Source organism: Vespa crabro, chromosome 8 (genome assembly GCF_910589235.1).
Source record: "Vespa crabro chromosome 8, iyVesCrab1.2, whole genome shotgun sequence".
NCBI classification, from domain to species: domain Eukaryota; kingdom Metazoa; phylum Arthropoda; class Insecta; order Hymenoptera; family Vespidae; genus Vespa; species Vespa crabro.
In genome coordinates, this window is record NC_060962.1 from 1,487,060 (window position 1) to 1,505,829 (window position 18,770).

General features: G+C 31.8%; 2 protein-coding genes across 9 annotated transcripts; both read left to right on the plus strand.

The window, feature by feature from the left end:
* The first annotated feature begins 1,406 nt into the window (after positions 1-1,406).
* Positions 1,407-4,748, plus strand: LOC124426110 (maternal protein exuperantia). 6 transcript variants are annotated; one of them, XM_046967398.1, is made up of 6 exons: positions 1,407-1,563; positions 2,667-2,976; positions 3,066-3,347; positions 3,439-3,631; positions 3,700-3,842; positions 3,962-4,748. In XM_046967398.1, exons 2-6 carry the CDS (start codon positions 2,689-2,691, stop codon positions 4,271-4,273), a joined length of 1,218 nt encoding a protein of 405 aa, XP_046823354.1. In that variant the 5' UTR covers positions 1,407-1,563; positions 2,667-2,688; the 3' UTR covers positions 4,274-4,748. The 6 variants fall into 6 exon arrangements, with proteins under 6 accessions (XP_046823354.1, XP_046823357.1, XP_046823355.1 ...); XM_046967401.1 differs by lacking the exon at positions 1,407-1,563 and adding an exon at positions 1,674-1,692; XM_046967399.1 differs by lacking the exon at positions 1,407-1,563 and adding an exon at positions 1,973-2,217.
* A 3,624-nt stretch (positions 4,749-8,372) lies between these two features.
* LOC124425883 lies at positions 8,373-17,964 on the plus strand. 3 transcript variants are annotated; one of them, XM_046966892.1, is made up of 7 exons: positions 8,373-8,424; positions 9,542-10,173; positions 14,601-14,858; positions 15,707-15,843; positions 16,618-17,068; positions 17,391-17,571; positions 17,701-17,964. In XM_046966892.1, exons 2-7 carry the CDS (start codon positions 10,135-10,137, stop codon positions 17,940-17,942), a joined length of 1,308 nt encoding a protein of 435 aa, XP_046822848.1. In that variant the 5' UTR covers positions 8,373-8,424; positions 9,542-10,134; the 3' UTR covers positions 17,943-17,964. The 3 variants fall into 3 exon arrangements, with proteins under 3 accessions (XP_046822848.1, XP_046822847.1, XP_046822849.1); XM_046966891.1 differs by lacking the exon at positions 8,373-8,424 and adding an exon at positions 8,432-9,352; XM_046966893.1 differs by lacking the exon at positions 8,373-8,424 and adding an exon at positions 8,432-8,663.
* Positions 17,965-18,770: the final 806 nt, after the last annotated feature.

Sequence of the window (18,770 nt, forward strand, 5' to 3'; positions counted from 1 at the left end):
TTCGAAGAACACAATATCTGGTATAATGCGTAATGAAAACGTGACTTAACTATGATGATTCACATTGTTTTAAGTATTTCTCGATTATTTGTTATCGCGAGTCCATTGCGAACTGTTTTCATCATAGAAATTTATTAAAAATACTCTAGAATTTCTTTATCGCTCAATATCTCGTCTATATGGGGAGATCTGTGGCTGACATTTTTCATTTTCTATATAAATGCACGAAATGTAAGAAACGCAAGAAAGAGAGAGAGAGAGAGAGAGAGAGAGAGAGAGAGAGAGAGAGAGTGAGAGATGATATTCCTTTCGGTATTGATACTTTTCGATTTAAACTGATATTTTCATGAAGTAAAATCATTCGTATAGCTATTATCTAATACAGAGACGTAGAAATTTTTCGTCGAAAGAAAAATGATTTTTTTTTAATTTTGCTATTCAATTTAATTCTCCTTGAATATTCGTACTCTTTCAATGTTTACCAATGTGTACATTTCGAATGAGTAATATATAAATACAAATTCTTTCTTTGTGATGAGACAGAAGTATCGTGACTCTTGCAATCTAACGATCCACGAATAAACAGCAGATAATTTTAATATGGTGGGAACTAGAATTTATAAAGGAGAAAGAAAAAAAAGAGATGAGGTACGATTGGCAATACGAATCAGGCTTACACGTTTCTAATCTAATGCTAGGAACTTTGTCGAAATAGACATATACTGTTTCACGAACAATGCATATAAATTCCTACACTTACTAGTCACTGAAACAAATCATATTAAATAAATACTCTTGTTAATTTCTGTTATCAGATTCAGTTTTATAATGTACGACAAAATAAGCTAAATTTTATGCAAAAATTTAAGATAACCGGTATCTGCTTGTGTACACTATCATCAATCCTTTTCCCGTCGGATACGTTCGAGAATCTGTTATAAGAGTTTAAAAGTTAATTTAAATCGTATCAATGTCATTATTAATATATATAAATATAAATATATATATATATATATATATATATATAAAATACGATATTAATTACTGACAGTATAATAATTACGTTATATACTCGTATAAGATCCCAAATAATAACAAATTCTATCGGATTGTCTGACACGATTGATTTTTTTCTTGTACTTATCATAAATAGATAATATATAACGTATCTATTTACTAATTAGAGAAAGATAATAAAAAATTAGTTAAGTACGAAGAAAAATCTCAAGAAAGATAGTTAAGGTAAAACCATGCAAGACTAGACTCACGAACGTCATTGCGATCACTTTTGTATCAGTAGAATCGAATGACGTCAGATAGATCACGTGATTAAGAGATTTAACGCGCATGCTTAGATCGATGGGCGGTTCGCTCGCTAATCTTAACACGTGCGTTCAATTCTGTTCACCCTTCAGTAACGTTCGTGAAACTGATAAGTGACAGTACACATTTATTCGGGCCATTACCTGCAGCTTGGAGAGAGAGAGAGAGAGAGAGAGAGAGAGAGAGAGAGAGAGAGAGAGAGAGAGAAAGAGAGAGAGAGAAAGAAGGAAGAAAAAAGAAGTAAGTATACTTGAGACGGCGGAGAAAACGGAGAAATCGGACGGTGTGTCGCGCTAAATATCGCTTTGGCTTATAATCGACGTTTAGAAGGATCGAGAATTCGCTTTCCGCGTAGGCGGAAATCGCCAGGTACAAATACGGAAGGCGCGTTCAAGCGAACGAACGTTTCGCTTTCCTCGTAACGACACGACCACGTGTAACCACGATGACGGCATTGCTATTTTCTACAATAGTATTACAACAAGAACTTGATTTTATGCGCGCGAACATCATCATCCTTTTCTTCTTGACATTGTCGTTCTCGTTGGCTTCGTTGCCAACAATGATATCGGGAACGCAATCCAGATATATACGCAAGGATCTTTTCTTTTTTTTTTTTCTTTTGTTTATCGTCGATAGAAAAACGTACAGAAGTATTTACAAGAGATAACAACGAATAAACGTCATTTTTCACTTCGTAATCGGAAAGAACGAGATTTCCTTTGTTTTTTTCTTTAACTTTCACTTTTTTTATTCTCCCGAGCTTTTGTCTATCTTTTCCTTTTGTTTTATCAAATAGCATTACATTATCGATTATCGTGCTTAGTTATCGTCCAGGAAACATCGACGATCGGTGGATACAGAAAACTTAGTCGTTTACCTTAATTGTACGTTGTAAGTCATAAATTGTGTTTTTGTTCTTGTAGTGATCGTATGAGAAAAGAACCTGTTGAAATTCGATTGACCTTGTCGATGTATGTTTGTTGACGCTCTTCTATGTACAGAGCCAAATGTCGCGCCCTTGTAGAAAAACCCAATGATTCCACGAATCACGTCGAATTAGATACAGACGGAAAGCATGTTCTGACTCTCTCGTAGTGTCCGTTATATTAATTTTAATTGGATTTATATGTTGTTTTATCTTTCACGTAAGTGAAGGATATTATATTAAACAATATTCGTCGTGTCTTTGGAAATAATATTTTTCGAAATACGTGCTTCTTTGTTACTTTTTCTGAAAGTTTTGTTTTAGATTAATTCTTCTATGTTTAAAAAAATTATCGTCCTATTACAATATATAGAAAATGGTGCAAGAAGGAATTTAACGTTATTATTTGTTTCAGGTAAATTATAAACTTTTAAAATATGGTGGTTTCAACTATAACAGAAAATGGAACAACAAACGGGGAACAATCTTCCCTAACAATGGGTATTACGCCTGGAGATTATCGTTTAGTTGGTTGGGATATGGATACTACTGGAAAAAAGTTGACAGATGAAATTTGTCAAATTGCTGGATACACACCTAGTTCTGCTTACTCTCAATATGTAATGCCTTACAAGGATCTTAATCCTCCTGCTATCAAGCGGCATAACATGAGAGTTGTAACTGTTGGAAAATATCGTATGCTTAAAAACAGTAAAACTAACAAGGTAGGTTCTTATAAGTATTCTAAACAGAATATTTATTTATTGATTCTTTCATTGTTTTGTTGAAAAGTAAACTTGACACCTTCTTTTAGGTGTTAAAAACTAAGAGCGAAGTGTCTGCATTAACAGACTTTTTAACTTGGTTGGAGTCTGTCAAAGGAGATGCAGCAGATGGAGTTATATTGCTTTATCATGAACCGCGTAAGGTTATTCCTGCTATGGTACTTGAATCTTTGCAAAGGTATAATCTTGTGGAAAGATTTAAACAAACTGTTAGAGGTTTTGCTAATGGTTTCAATATTGCCGAGGCCAAATGTACAAATTCTGTACATACATTTTCTCTACGTACTCTGTCACGTACATTACTTAAGAGGGTAAGACTATTAATAATATTAAAATATATGGTAATTTTTAAAATAATGATTAAATTGAAGATAAAATAAGACTTATATACTTTTTTAATAGACAGAAGAATTAGATAATGCAAAAGATAGAGCATATCTGGCCTTACAAGTTTTACAACATATTAGTCTGCAAGAAAATACAAAGATAGGCGAAACAAGTGGAAGTGGTGATAGTGATACAGTTATGAAAAGTACAATCGAATTTATTCAACCGTTCGTACAACCCATCCATATTGAAGAAGAAGAGCGTGCAAGTAAGTATTTAAAAATACAACGACACGTTGTTTTATATGTTACATAAATTAAACATAAAACTGCACAGAACTGAAAGTGGTATTCGAACGGCAAAACAGTCTGAGACCAATTTTTGGTCCATTGTTTAAAGCAAGTCGCAAGGAACGCCAACACGCGAGTCCTTTACGTCGACTATTGGCTGAAGCTGGTATAGAGTATTCGCAGTTACAGGTTAGTATATATTGGGTTGTCTGGGAAGTTCGTGCCAATTTTGCCATTATGCCACCTACCAAAAATCGCTATATTGTTATCATATAACATTACATATTTATTTCTTTAATTTATATCAGGAAGCATGGTCTAATGGTCAGAAACAAGGTTTAGAGAAATTAATAAAAGAAAAGCTAACTGCAGCAGAAGACAAAAAAATAGAGGATCTGATAAAAGTTTTGGAAAGTTATTTTGATCCTGAGAAAAATTCAAAAGCTAAAATGAGGCACGAAAAGAAAGAGACGAAGTCAGAATCTTCAAAGATCATAGATGATAGAGAAAATAACAATAAGTGTGACTCAGGTACTGAAACTCCTGATACTACATCAAGTTCTCCTATCAATACAAAATTAGAACTACCAGAAATTGATAAACTCTCATTGGAAAACTAAATCTTGACACGTTGAAGTATATTGGTTAATAGAATCTAGCACTTTGAAAATAGTTTGTCAAATCAATATATGATTGACTTTAACTCTTCAAAGCATTAGATTCAAAGATAAAATAGATTGATAACTGTTAATGTTCAATGTGCCTTAAGAAAAATGGAAGTTACAATTTCATATTATTATTTTTTTTTTATTTGTTATGATGAAAAAAGAGCTATGTCCCTGCGGGATGTATCGTTGCAGTCGACTAATATAAGTATGTAATCAACAAATTAATTATTTTTAGTTTGTTTTGCCATGATTGTTATTTAATATTCACTTCGTTGAAGTTTATCCCTGAATTTTATATAATTTTTTTACTTAATCATAAGATCGATTAAAATTCTAATAAGGATAAGATCGTTCACAGAGAACTGATCAATATGTAAGATGAACGACATTCAAACTATAACAAATTATTAAACAAATTAGAATAGAATGACTTTTGTTTTGTTCTTTTTTTTTTTTTTTTTTATATATATATATATATACTTCAGAGGAAGTAGAGTTAGAATTTATGTTTATCAACAAACTAAAAACCGAAAATATAGAGTTTATTTCTTCCTAACATCATAAAAATTTATTTTATCTAAATACGATTCACGGTTGTTCTTACTTATATGTTCAGATATCTCATTGTATTATTATTGCATAATAAAGATTTAAACTTAAGACTTGTACTTCAGGCGTCGTTTTAATGAACACTTTTCCTCGAACGGGACCTTCCCATTTTTTATCGTAATATACGGAAAAATACGAAGTAATTTCTTAGAACGATATGGTACACGCGAGATAAGCTTCCGGATAACGGACTAAGGGGAGAGGAGATAAAAAAGTAATTCGATCATTTCCATCGTGATTTTAAAGTAAGAAATTCAAAATTAATTCTCCTTTGGCCGGCAACGAAAATGAACAGAAAAGCAAATTAATATGCGAATATTTTTCGCAACGAAGCGTTGTATCCGCTATTGTAAATTTCCATAAAGCATGCCGATATGCCTCGAGGCGTAAATAAAACGAATTATTTTTATTATTTATTCAATTACAAAACTTTTTTGATAAATTCAAAATCTTTGAGTAAAAACTTTATATTCGATAAAGAATAAAATTCGAACTATTTTCACGTGTCTTAAAAAATTGATCTTATAGATAGATATCAATATACAAAATAATGCTCATATTTATGCTGGGACAAAAATAAAGTATAAATTTAGTTTTTTTCCTGGCTTTGATCTACGTATCTATTCATTTAGTTTATCGAAACACGTATTAATGTAAAATCGAATTAAAAAACGCGTTTCTTTCATTTTAAGTAACATATTGATAACCTCAAAATTCAATCGGAGTATGGATAATTTTGAAAAAATTTTAATTCTTCCAATAATTCGAATCTTAACGAAAACAACAAATTATATTTATAAGAAAATAAAATGGAATCTGCTCGAATGTAACACCCATTCGATTCGGTAAAAGTTTTCATAAGAGATTACGTTGGAAGTGGAAGTTTACATGACAAGCACAGAAAGTTGTGGCGCCACTTTTGAAAAGGAACGAATGAAAGTCACGAAACTCGCGAAATACGTAAGATATACACGAATGGTTGGTAAGAAACTCTGTTCGTTATCGTCTCGAAGCACTCGTCGGCCTCGTTTCTGTCATTATCGTCCGCTATGGTCTGTAACATGAAAGAGCGAATCGCTGCGTAACGTGCGGCCAACAACAATAATTATATCATTAATCTTAAACACTAGCAACGTCGGTTAGTTCGTGTAAAGTGGCATCCGTATTATATATATGTATATACATATATGTATATATATGTATATATATATATATATATATATATTTATATATATATAATAGATATGCATGCGTTGTATGTGTGGCTGTAAGGAAAAACGCCACATGTCACAATTTCAAAAGATTGACTTGATCGGGTATTAATTGAGCTATAGAATATAGAACTTGTGTTTATCTGAAAAAAAATGCATGAAAATAAATTTTATATATCAAAAAAATAAATCCAATTTAACAGAAGTCTGATAAGAAGAATTAAAAAGTTTATTATTTAGAATTTTAAATAATTACAAGTATCTCGAAAGTGAAAATATGTGATACGAGGAGTATTCTTTATAATCATATATATATATATATATATATATATATAGCCATTGCTGCGATCATGATGATTTGCGAATAAATTCCGAGGACGATGATAGAAGACTGAGACTTGCAGGAAAGTCAAGAATACATTACAAAAAGTCTTTATGCTAGCCGACCGCACCCCGTTAACGCTGAGAATTGCTTTCGTTTCGCGCGAATCGCTTCACGGAAGCAGATGCTTCCGAGCGGACGAATTTGAGAGGGAAAAAAAACTATACCCCAAGATCTATACTTTAGTTATCTTTTAATAAGATGAACGTTCTTCTCAAAAGAGAAATGGCTTCTCTGGAATGGAATTAATGTGTTCGTTCATTTTTATTTCTCCTCTTTTCTTCTAGGTTGTATTTTGTCAAATATTTTTCAAAAAATCACATAATAAACGTTAAAGATCGTAGACAAGGATTCGTACTTTAAATAAATATTCGAATCCTAAGGCAAACATATTAGAAACGTTCATTTTGATATTTCGATAAAAAAGCATTAATTAATGGTTAGAGACATGATTGTACATTTCATTTTCTTTTTGAAAAAACGTCTGTTTTTATATCCATCGATGATTTATACTTACAAAACATATTCCATTCTATTATCGATTTCATTTAAAACTTGGACGCATATATATTTCTTTTGTCAGGGACTTCCTTTCGAACAAAACGTGAATTCTATTTCCGCTGTATCGATATGTAGTGCCTAGAAGCAACTATAAAATAAATATTGTTTCTTTTTACTTTTCTGTACTTCTAAAAAACAAAAACAAAAAAAAAGAAACAAGATTTAAAAGTATTCACCGATAACATCATATATTCTCATATATAATCGGAAAGATATTCAAGTATAAAATCGATTCTACCCGTATCAAATGATTTCGTATTGGTATTTTTATCTTACTTATTCGTATAGTTGTCATTTTAAATTATTATTGCGTAATATCGCACGATATGTACGGCATCTTGGATACATGTATGACACAGGTGCGTAATTATTAAATGATAAATGCCAGGAACGGAATGAAGCGTACAGCGCGTTTCGAATTCTCATGAAATATTTATATGAATTACACGCGACATTTTTCCTAGAAAATAATTTAACGCTATGTCGTAAAGTGATCCCTTATAATCTGACTAAAAATACATGATTGCATGCGTTTTATTAGTGGCGCATGCATAAAAAATTTAGATATATACTTATCTTTGAAAAAATGTCGAAAAAGAATAATAAAGAAAGAGAAGGCCGATCGATTAATATCCCTGTTATCTCTCCGTTGCGTTTTCATATTTGGTATATCTAAGGTAGTATATATAAACGTAGACATTAGAAGAAGTAAAATAATGAAGATGAAAAAGTAAAATTAATAGAACGTTCTACCTCAATTACAATCTTAATAATGACGGATAAACCACTATCTATCTCGTAATATTTTTCATAACGGGACGTCTCATTATTTTTCTTCGGGAGAAATAACGATATAAAAAAAGAAATATATTTTCTCTAAATGCATACACATACACACACAATAAGTATATATATATATATATATATATATATATATATATATATATATATGTTTATATATGTATATATATGTATCCTATATATATGATATAATTATAATATATATACAGAACTGTTGGTCGTCCTTTCCATCTCGAAGGTAACATTGCTAAGATAGAATGACCTAGTTGCGTCATTCAACCCTCTGCATCGAAGATTATGTAACACGTTAATCCATAACGACGAATCTCCTCTCCACTCGGATTACAAACACCCTTGTGACTCGGTGTATGTATGGATAGATATGTGAATACTTACATATATCTATGTATACAAATGCACGCGTATAAGTGCGATAACGTATATGTATATATACGTTCTTGTCCAAGTTATACCTATTACATAAGGTAATATAAACGGCACGTGCGCGCATGGCAGACGTTACAGAAAATAACGGAAAGGTAATCCAGCGGAACGTTCTGCGGATTAGAGTGCGTGACATCGTAGAACATGCTTAAGCGCGCGAGTTCCTATCAGTCACTCAGTCAGTGACAAGTACAGCAAGGGACCGGGACAAATCTCAAATTATTCTTCCTCTTTTCGACGAGAAGACCGAGTCTTTCTATTTTTCTTTTCCTTTCTTTTTTTTTTCTTTTTGTCACACCATCTGGCGCCATGGAAAAGAACCGGAACGATCTTGGTTTTGTTTCTGTTTCTTTCTTTTCCTTTCTTCTTCTTTCTTTCTTTTATATTACTTTTGTCTTGAAATAAAAAAAAGGCGGCTTGAAATAGTTTCAAAATCATCATTATTTATTTTGCACAACGTTATAAAAAGCAATATTATTTTATTGCTAACATTTCCTGAGAATTCAATTAACTTTCATTTCGTAAGCGTGAAAGCATTTAAAAAATGTTTCTTTCGTTCACGACGACGATAACGAAGAAGGATTCAAGTAACGCACATACAAAGATATGTACATACATATATACACCTTGCACCAAAATCATTCGAAAAAATCGAAAAAAAATGCATGCATAAATGCATAGACTCAAAAGATTATATTTCCGGTACATATTTTTCTTTAATCGAAGAGACCACGACTCTGACCTAAAATTTACGCTGCAGAGAAGTCAGTAACCGGTTAAACAATTCCTCTATTATGCATACCATCAGATTCACGTTATGTTCCTTGATCCGTTGAGTTCGTGGCACCTCCCAGAACGGAAACCTTTTCTAGCACTGATCATCGTTATTTTATTTCTTTGAAATCGAACGGACATAGAATCACGTTTTTTCGTAATAAAGAATCGATAATTATTATAATTTACTACCTATCGTTACGATAAAATTAAGGTTACAAATAGTAAGATAGAAGATTATGTAGATAGGTATATTTATTTTTCATAATTAATCTTACGAATATTTCTTCATACTTTGTAGTATTTTTTCTTTTGATCTTCTATCTTTATATTAAATTATTTCGTAAATTTTGCAAATATATATAAAATTATCGATTTAAAGATATCGTTTGAAGACATTTTTTGAGGGAATAATTTTGGAATACATTTGTAAACTAGACTCACGTCCTTGAGGAGATCATTTGTCGCCCTTAAAGAAAACGGTTGGTCCGAAGTGAAGATACAATGGCGACGTTACGGGGGCATCGCATGGCTTAAAGAGAAGGAGAACGAAGAGGAGGCAAAGGATGGTCGTTAGTGGAGGCACCGGGCATGCATTAACAGTACTCCGGATGGTCCGGTGATTCTCCGGTTCCATGACTTTCTCTCCCGCCTACCTATGAAGGAAGACAAGGTAGAAACAGAAGAAGAAGGAGAAGAAGAAAAAGAAACAGAAGAAGAAGAAAAGAAAAAGGAGAAGAGTCCATAGTGCTGGCATTACTGAAGACGCCTCGGGGGAAGAATTCTTGCGCATTCTCAACATCGAGTTAAGACTTCAGTCCGTCGTGAACCTTCTGCTAAATTGCGTCACCCCAAAAGGGACGACAACATTGACTCTTCTTTCGGTTTATCTTCGTGAACTTGGATAAACTATACTTGCGTGAGACTAAATCAGTGGACAAAGATTTAACAAACGACGTCAGACATTCACGAAGAGACGTGGAGATAGATTTGTTGACGACAAGATCATCATTGTCATTATCTCCGCCATTATGTGCCGAATCCTCGGAATTCTTGCGTTATTTTCCACGGTGGGTGAAAAGAGACGATTAGATACTATATCAAGAAAAATTTACAAACATTTGGTTCACATCGAGTTCTTCATTATATTAACAAAATTCATAAGAAATATCACCTAAGTTTCGTATTAAGTCAAATTTTTCCTACAAAAAATTAACGGGAGATTAACATTCCTGATTTTTTTTCTTCATTAACGCAGGTAGCGTTTAGATAACTTCAGATGCGATTCTTACAAACGAACTCAACTTCATTCAAAATATTGATAAAAAATGCATTTGAAATAAAAAACTAACGTAATAGATCCAAAATTATATTAACTATACTTCTTGCTTGATTTATAACTTTAAGATATAAATCTTTAAGATAAAAAGAAAGGATCATTTTCTTGATTACTTTATTTCATCTTTCTCATAGAAAGAAATATCTTATTCCTTAAACAAGAATTTCGTTCCATTTTATTGATTAATGATTTTTACATAACTTTCTTAATAATCTTTTTAATAGAGATCATTACATCATAACTCACATCTGATTTCTTATTATCGTTATCCTGTCGCGAGTTTATATATATATATGTATATATATAGGTATGATATCTACAAAATGAATTATAAATCTTTTATTTCGTTCGTAAAATCGGACGAAAAGTCAATGGTTCTCTTTTGTGCAACCACGCAACAAATACGGGAAATGCATTTTATGTTATACTACAATCATCATTACCACTACTATGGTTAAATTGCCACCGAAGCATGCCGGCATGGATATACTATCAAGCACAAGATTTCGCGCATCGGTTCATTTTAATTTTTCAATGCAAGCAAAATCTCTTATCGTATATTTAAACAGTCCTTTGAAAAAGAAAGGAATTTACCGCAAGAAGAAAAAATTCATTATTTTTTTTTTCTTTTTTTTTTTAGGAAAACAAAAATATATGACGGACCATAAAGTTTCTTACAAAAATAATTTCCTAAGTTTCGGAACAATAGAAAAACCGTTTTTATACGGCCATCGCGTTAAAAGACACGGTGAAAAGGATATTTATGTCGAAAGGATAAAGAAAAGAAAAGACCTTCAATGTCAGCAGGAAAAGAGATAGAGAAAAAAAGAAAGAAAGAAAAGGATAGAAAGACGTTCCTGATGGGTTACACCGTACTACGATGCTTTTACATTGTCCCTCAATACAAATTGCATACCACGTGAGGCATTAATAGACGAGGGATATGAGTGAAAGCATAGAATTATTAGTAAAGGAAGAAAAAAGATAGAAAAACGGGAAGAAAGAATGTTAGAGAGATAGGTAGAAATAGATATCGCGTATGAATGCTTCCTGATGTGAAAAATGATGGAGGGAGGAGAGCGAGGAAAAAAAAATTGACGATGTCGTAAAAGAGTAGGTCACAGTTGTGTATTTTGAACGAAGAAAATAAAATCCACTTGCCCCAGAGGCAATTTCGGTGACCGGTCCTCGGCCGTTTCGCGTGGCGGATTTCGACCGTTTCTTCTTTCCCGTTACTTTTACATCCATCGATCGAACAAACGCAAGTACCTTTGTCGTTGTTGATACGTAAGAAAGAGAGAGAAAAAGAAAGAATCTTTATTTCATACTAGGTATTCATATACAAGTGTATCAGGAGTCATTAACCTTAGAAGAGTGATAAAATATACATTTTTGACGAGAATTTTTTATTTTCGAGAATCGATCGAGAAAACGTTTTAGAAGTTAATACATTTTGGATTTCAATTAATATAAAAGAAAATGTTGTCTCTCTCTCTCTCTCTCTCTCTTTCTCTCTCTTTCTTCGGTCATCGTTTAAACAATAATATTAATTTGACTTTGTAACTTTTGTCCTTGCAAACGATATTTGTAGGACAATAAAATTGATGACGATAAAATTAGCGTGGTGTTTTCTCTCTGTTTTATTTACTTAGTTCTTTTTCTTATTTTTTTTTAGTTTATTCAAAGAGAACGGAATTCTTTCTCTTTCTTACGAATTTATTTACATTATAAACACGACAATCAATATAATGCGTTTTTATTATACTATTATGGATTAATATCACTTAACATCATATTGTTTTTCTGTAAACCCTCGCGAAGTATTTTGTATCGCTTGGCTTTAATATGTTGTCGATTAACAATAAGTTTGTTCGTCTAAATGTAATTCGATTAACCAAGCGCTAAGTTGAATTGAACTTGGAAATATATTAAAATCATTATCAACTTCATAGTTTCCTTCCGTTACCGTTATGATATTGAAACTGATCGTTCGAATAAATTGATACTAATTGTAAGCATTAAACGGCATAGTAATTTTTTCTTATCTTACGCTTGTGAATTTGTATCATCGATCATAGGTTTGCATGCGTTTACATATACACGCGTGCTTGCCATATTCTGGAGGAAATTGTCTTCCTATTTTGCGAACGTTAGCCGTTACCCAAAGTCGATCGCAGCAACACCTGCGTCTCGATAAGCGTTCACTTAAAGGACTAAGTTGTTTGTCGCTCGATTAACGACGTCGGCCAACTAAACTTCGATTTAACGCCACAAATTTGTGCTAAGTATATATGTATGTATGTATATATGTATGTATGTATATATGTATGTATGTATGTGTGTACATCGATAGTACTTGTAGATATATACGCAAACCATATTTCTCTTCCGATGTAATCGGTGATTAGCGATCGTTTCTGAAGCATTATTCTGAACATTAGTCTTTAAATGATATATTATATTAGAAAGAGATAAATGAGATAATGTTAGCAGTTAGTAAATACCATTCTAAACGATATCTAATTAAAGTAATGTAATTAAATTTAAAAGTCATTAAGATCTTAAAATAAAATTTATACCGTTCTTGTTTCATAACAATATACGCTAACATAAGGTATTTTATCGTGAAACGTGTCAATCCTATTTCAAAATTATTCGAAGAACAGTAATTATTTCATAGATTTGACTTTCATAAACAAATAATACATGCGATAGAACTCATTCATATGGATGTAATAGAAAACTGTTGGTTTGTTTATACGCTTTTCTATACATATACTATAAAAGACATACATATATGGAAATATCTAGGCGTTGGTGTAACCCGTTGACCGGAATTTGATGCTTGCTTTAGAAGGTATGACATAGCCACAAATATCCTGCATTCGTGAGGTTATACTCCACGTATCAATTTGTATCAATATATCGTAGATACTTAAAGTTAACGCTATAATATATCGTAGATAAAATTGAACATTGAAATTATCTAACAAACTATGTAATAATTTCTCCTAAAACGATATAACCTTATTATAAAAGAACGTAACTTATAAATCGTAAATGAAAATTAAAATAAATATCTACAAATATTCAGATCCAGATTGAGAAATAAAATAGTACAAAACAAAAAGTATAAATTATTAGTAGAAGAGAATATTTACACAATGAAAGTGCATTTTGCTTGAATGCGCTGAAAATATAAGAAACGGGATTACGTTAAAAGTTTTAGCATGGTATAATACGTATCTATACATATATTACACGCAACGAATAATTTTACACGTGCAGTAGAGCGTCTCTTTTTAGATCCGTTACTCGAAATGAAGTACAAGTGCATGCACGTTTTTCGCTCACCTTGGCCCGTCTGCCAGTAGCGCCTGATAGCGTTGTTATAACCTATACGTCATACAACGCGCAGAGAAAGAGAGAGAGAGAGAGAGAGACAGATCTACAAAAGTAGTGGGGACGGACCAAGATAGGAACACCGAGAGTGAGAGGTCTATACCATTAGTGGGACGCACGCGCCTAGTCATCATGAGATTGAAACGATCGGCAGACTATTAAGGAAATTACCATAACTCAAATGACACGTGTCTGGTTAATAACCAATCGACTCGCATGCTATCCTAGAGATTAACAATCTATCCTTCTTTAAATAATTTCAGAATTAAATGATAAATCATCGGATTCAAATTTCAAAGAAAAATCGAGGTCTTTAGTTTGGCGCCAATTTTACTCGTATTTGAATCAACTTCGAATTAGATCATAAAAATCAGATTGATAAAATTAGATTGAAATTAAGAATTTTATACATTATAGTAGGATCAATTCTTTCTCTCGAAACAAAGAAAATATTGTAAATGCAAATATATGAGATACTATAAAAAGAAAAAGAGATAAACAAACCTAAATACGTAACGTGAAATAAAAACAATAACGTAGGAACGTTTTTGTGGGTCGAGTATAAAAGCTTTCGAGATTCATTGGGAAGTTCAAAAAGAGTTTCGCCATTAAATATACAATTTTGAAGTGCAACGAGATGTCCCGAGGTGCGGGTCAGGGGAAATTACATAAATATTCATAAAGTGCTTGGAAACAAAGTCTGGGAAATAATTTGCCTGTCTTCTTTATTTTATTTTCTTTCTTCGATCGTCGTAGGTTAGCGTAATCATTGCTCAAGATTACGAGATTTCCGACATTCAATGCAGTGGCGCCGGTTCAGCAGCTGATCTTCTCACAGCGAAAATCAGAAGACCGATCGGCTTCAGAGGAGCTCCGCTATTTGCCGACGATAGATCAGCCAATCCTCTCATCGACATTCATTGCCAAATTAGACCTGATCCTAACGATTCTCAAGAAGACAATTACTTTCTCAAAGTGACGGATTTTTCACGATGCGGTGTTCTCAAAAGAAACGTAAGTCGACATGAGAGAAATATAAGAAAAGGAAGAGACTTCAAGAAATATTTGTATTTATTAAGATTAAATAATGTTTCTAGAATAAACAAAATATTTATTTGAAAATTATAAACAAAGACATTAATATATTACATCAGAGTATTTTTGGAAATCATTATGAATATTTAGTGAGAGAATTGAACATTTAAATTTTATTTAAGAAAAAAAAAATATTGTATTTGTAATATAGATAAAATAGCGTTATTACAGATATAATAAATTGAGTAATTACAAGCATAAAGGACGAATATTGAAATTAATTATTCGACTAAATTTAATTAAATATTCAAGTACATAGTAGTAATTAATAATGTGGAATAAAAATATGATATTAGTGTATACGTGAATATAGTATATGTATCTATTCAGAAAGAATATATATAATTCTCGTAACTTTATTTCTAAAATTTTAGCACTAGAATTTTTAAATAACTCGTAATTCATTGAAACTCATTGAAAATCGTAACTCGTAACTCATTGAAAAATATAAAATTGAAGATAATTATAATTAATCCTATCAAAGTACGCCTTTCTCTCTTTCTCTCTCTTTCTTTAAAGGGATTAAATTATCGTGCTTTGATGCGAAACGTCAATTGAAAAAATTCGTTCGTTTTAATTTAATGTCTAACGTCGAACATTATGGTTTTTATTAAAGTTACGCGCAATATTATAATTAAAAATATATAATTATTAAAAAGAATAAATAATTGGTGTGCTGATAAGAAATAATATTTCGTTCATAAATTACATATATATGTATAAAATATCACAAATATAAATATAATCGTTTGTTATTGTTTTCATAGGGATTTATTCATTTACGGATATGGTTTCCGGCATTTCCTGGTGTCGTAATGCTGGCCGATCAAGAATTGATCCTCATGTGTCGTCCACCTGAGCCCACATTGCTTAGGCACAAAGCGGCTGGTTTTGCTGGTACCTTGTAAGTTAACAACAGGTCAATTTATGACATCCTCTTTTCTATTATTGAATTATTAATTACGTTCTAACCAGTAATGTCTTCGCTTTCTATATAATTTATATATTGCAATTAAAGACATAAAACGATACCGTTAATTCAAAATCTGTAATAATTAAGATATCAAGATACTGAAAAGAATATAAAACAGAGAAATGATATGAAATAGAGAATTAAATTTTTATCGTTAACTACTTAAAGATAATCGAAACGATTGCATTATCATACTATTCGATTATGAAATTTGCATTATACTCTGTATATTATAGTATATTTTTCTGATAGGTATATAATACATATATTATAGCGAAGAGCATAAAGTTCGTATATAGCAAATGACTTGATCAACTTGGCAATTAAATAGGATTGCGTGACGTCATTAAATTGCGCATTTATAATGAATTTGCAACAATTGTATTGTTTCGATTGCTAACACGTAACACGATAATAAAGTATTGAATTTCTCAGTGAAAATTACTCTTGGACATAACGCCTCAATATCTTGTTAATCGTAACTAATCGACGATATGTTATAAAATTACACAATTTTCCGGCGAGAATGATTCGTTAACGATGGGATTACTATATTAGGGTAATTTACCGAAACATTTTGGTCTAGTAAATATGTGAAATATATCTGCGTTAAGTCGATTACGATTAAGTCGAAAAATAATAAATAAGCAAAATAATTAGATACAATAAAATTTAGTTAGAATAGAGTTTCGATGTTTGTTTCAGTCCACATGGTGCTAGAGTATCCGGTGTAGTAGAGGAGACACCAGGTCGCCTAGAATACGAAGTTGCTCTTTATCGTGAAGCTACGGGCAATATATCAGAATCTAGCGGATCTCAAACAGTCGATCAGGCGGTGCCAATAGGTACAAAACTTCAGCTGAGAGCTCGTATCAGTCCTGACAGCGCTTGGGGTTACATAAAACTTCTGGAAGTAACGGTCAGCCCTGATCCCGATCAACCGCATGCCCCAGGGAGCGTCATCCTTGTTAAGGATGGCTGTAGAAATCGAGATTTCGCATCAATCATTCCTCATCAACCGGCAAGATATCGCGAGAGAAAGAATGAGGTATTTTTGGATTTCGAAGCATTCTTGCTTAGTTCTATGCGAGAACGATCTACCTTATGGATACACTCGCAAATAAAAGCTTGTATGGAACCACAAGATTGTCAACCGGTGAGAACATTTCTTTCTCTTATTTATTTCAAATTCTTTCAATATAGAAGATCGATGTTGTTTCTCAAGCTCCTCTTATAAAAGTGTTTAAACAAACGAAAGTGATAAAAGAATTATAGATATGGTAAAGGATTATATATAATTTATACATGTCCAATATGTATATCGGATATTTATATAACTTCTTCAATATGTATAGCATACACATATTGAAAAAAATGTAGAAAAGATTTTAAAGAGGCATATATAAATAAGTATTCGATCTGCATGAAGATCGCGTTAAGATAATAATCATGAATGGATGTTTAAATATAATTTATAGGATTTTTGCTTGGATCTTTTCGAACCATCGGGTCATGGCAAACGAAAAAAACGAAATGTCAACGAGAAAGTCGATGGAGCGTTTTTGCCTAAGGTCGAACGTCTCATTAAGAGTTACAATGACTCAACGCCTTTTACGAAATTCAAGGAGAACATTGAGTATACCGTCATGATGCCAGACGGTATGAAACATTTGATATTGTATATTAGATTATATACATATCAATATTATATGATATAAAAGAAATTAATAATACATTAACATTTTTCGCGTTACAATCGATGTAATTAATGAACTCATTTATCTGCAGATATTTACAACAAAGTTGCAACCGGCTTGGAAGGTAATTGCGGCGGTTTTCTTTACGTGGCTATTGGATTAGGTGCGTTATTAGTTCTATCCGCCTTCATTATGTGTTATTTGGCTTCTCGTCTTCATAATTTATCTTCATCCATCTCGCAAAACAAATCCATTGACGATCTGGTACGAGATAGAGCGAGAAAATATTGTGACGCGACATCAGGATACACTGGACGGTCTACCGTACAATAAAATAAATCAATCTATCTATTTATACTTGATAATGTTTTTGATATAACAGGAAAAAACAAACGTGATGTAGGAATGTTAGAAATCGAATGATGAATACTTAACATTTGACAAGTACTTATATATGTATGCATGCTCGATATGTGTATATTTATCCCATCTAATTTATTTATTCATTCTATAGATTATATTTTTCACATAGTCTCAATGTTTATTATAATATTTTATAAATATTAAATGTTCATCACAGCTAGTTACGATGGATTTTCTTTATCGACGAGATAACAAATTATTATAGCACACTATTGTGTCAATGCGATACAACTGATAATACTTTATAGTATAGTTATATTGATAAACTATAATTCTAATACGTAATACTGAATACCAAGAATCATAGGAATTTTTAAATATAAGTTAAAATATAAAGAAGGTGTCACAAATTAAAACGAATATAGAAAAATATTTTATAGTACAAGCGCTCTATTTTCTCTTTTCTTTTTGCATATATTCTGAGTATGCGAAATATGTCCATGTGCAATGCTATCACGTGACCTGATAAAGCGAACGCAATTGTCGATCGCCCATACTTACATAACAATCGTAGTATTTAAGTATTTGCAAAAGTGCATTTCGTGATCAAAGTGCATGAAAATATTGGGTTGGTTAAAGGTTAAAATAAAATACTTTACACTTTGTACATAAATCTGCACAATAATGTATTAGTTGAGTTCAATTAATTTAATAGAAAAAAAATCGAAATATAAAAAAACCAGCCGTGTAAGAACGTGTAAATTTCTTTGCCATCCAAAAAATCATCGACCGTTTAGA

What these genes read in the sequence shown, in the direction of transcription:
- LOC124425883 (XM_046966892.1), top strand. Translation starts at nt 10,135, where the DNA reads ATGTGCCGAATCCTCGGAATTCTTGCGTTATTTTCCACG. An exon ending in GCTGGTTTTGCTGGTACCTT is followed by an intron (nt 15,844 to 16,617) that starts GTAAGTTAACAA and finishes TGTTTGTTTCAG; the next exon opens with TCCACATGGTGCTAGAGTAT. An exon ending in TACCGTCATGATGCCAGACG is followed by an intron (nt 17,572 to 17,700) that starts GTATGAAACATT and finishes ATTTATCTGCAG; the next exon opens with ATATTTACAACAAAGTTGCA.
- LOC124426110 (XM_046967398.1), top strand. Translation starts at nt 2,689, where the DNA reads ATGGTGGTTTCAACTATAACAGAAAATGGAACAACAAACGGGGAACAA. An exon ending in TGAAGAAGAAGAGCGTGCAA is followed by an intron (nt 3,632 to 3,699) that starts GTAAGTATTTAA and finishes AAAACTGCACAG; the next exon opens with AACTGAAAGTGGTATTCGAA. An exon ending in TAGAGTATTCGCAGTTACAG is followed by an intron (nt 3,843 to 3,961) that starts GTTAGTATATAT and finishes AATTTATATCAG; the next exon opens with GAAGCATGGTCTAATGGTCA.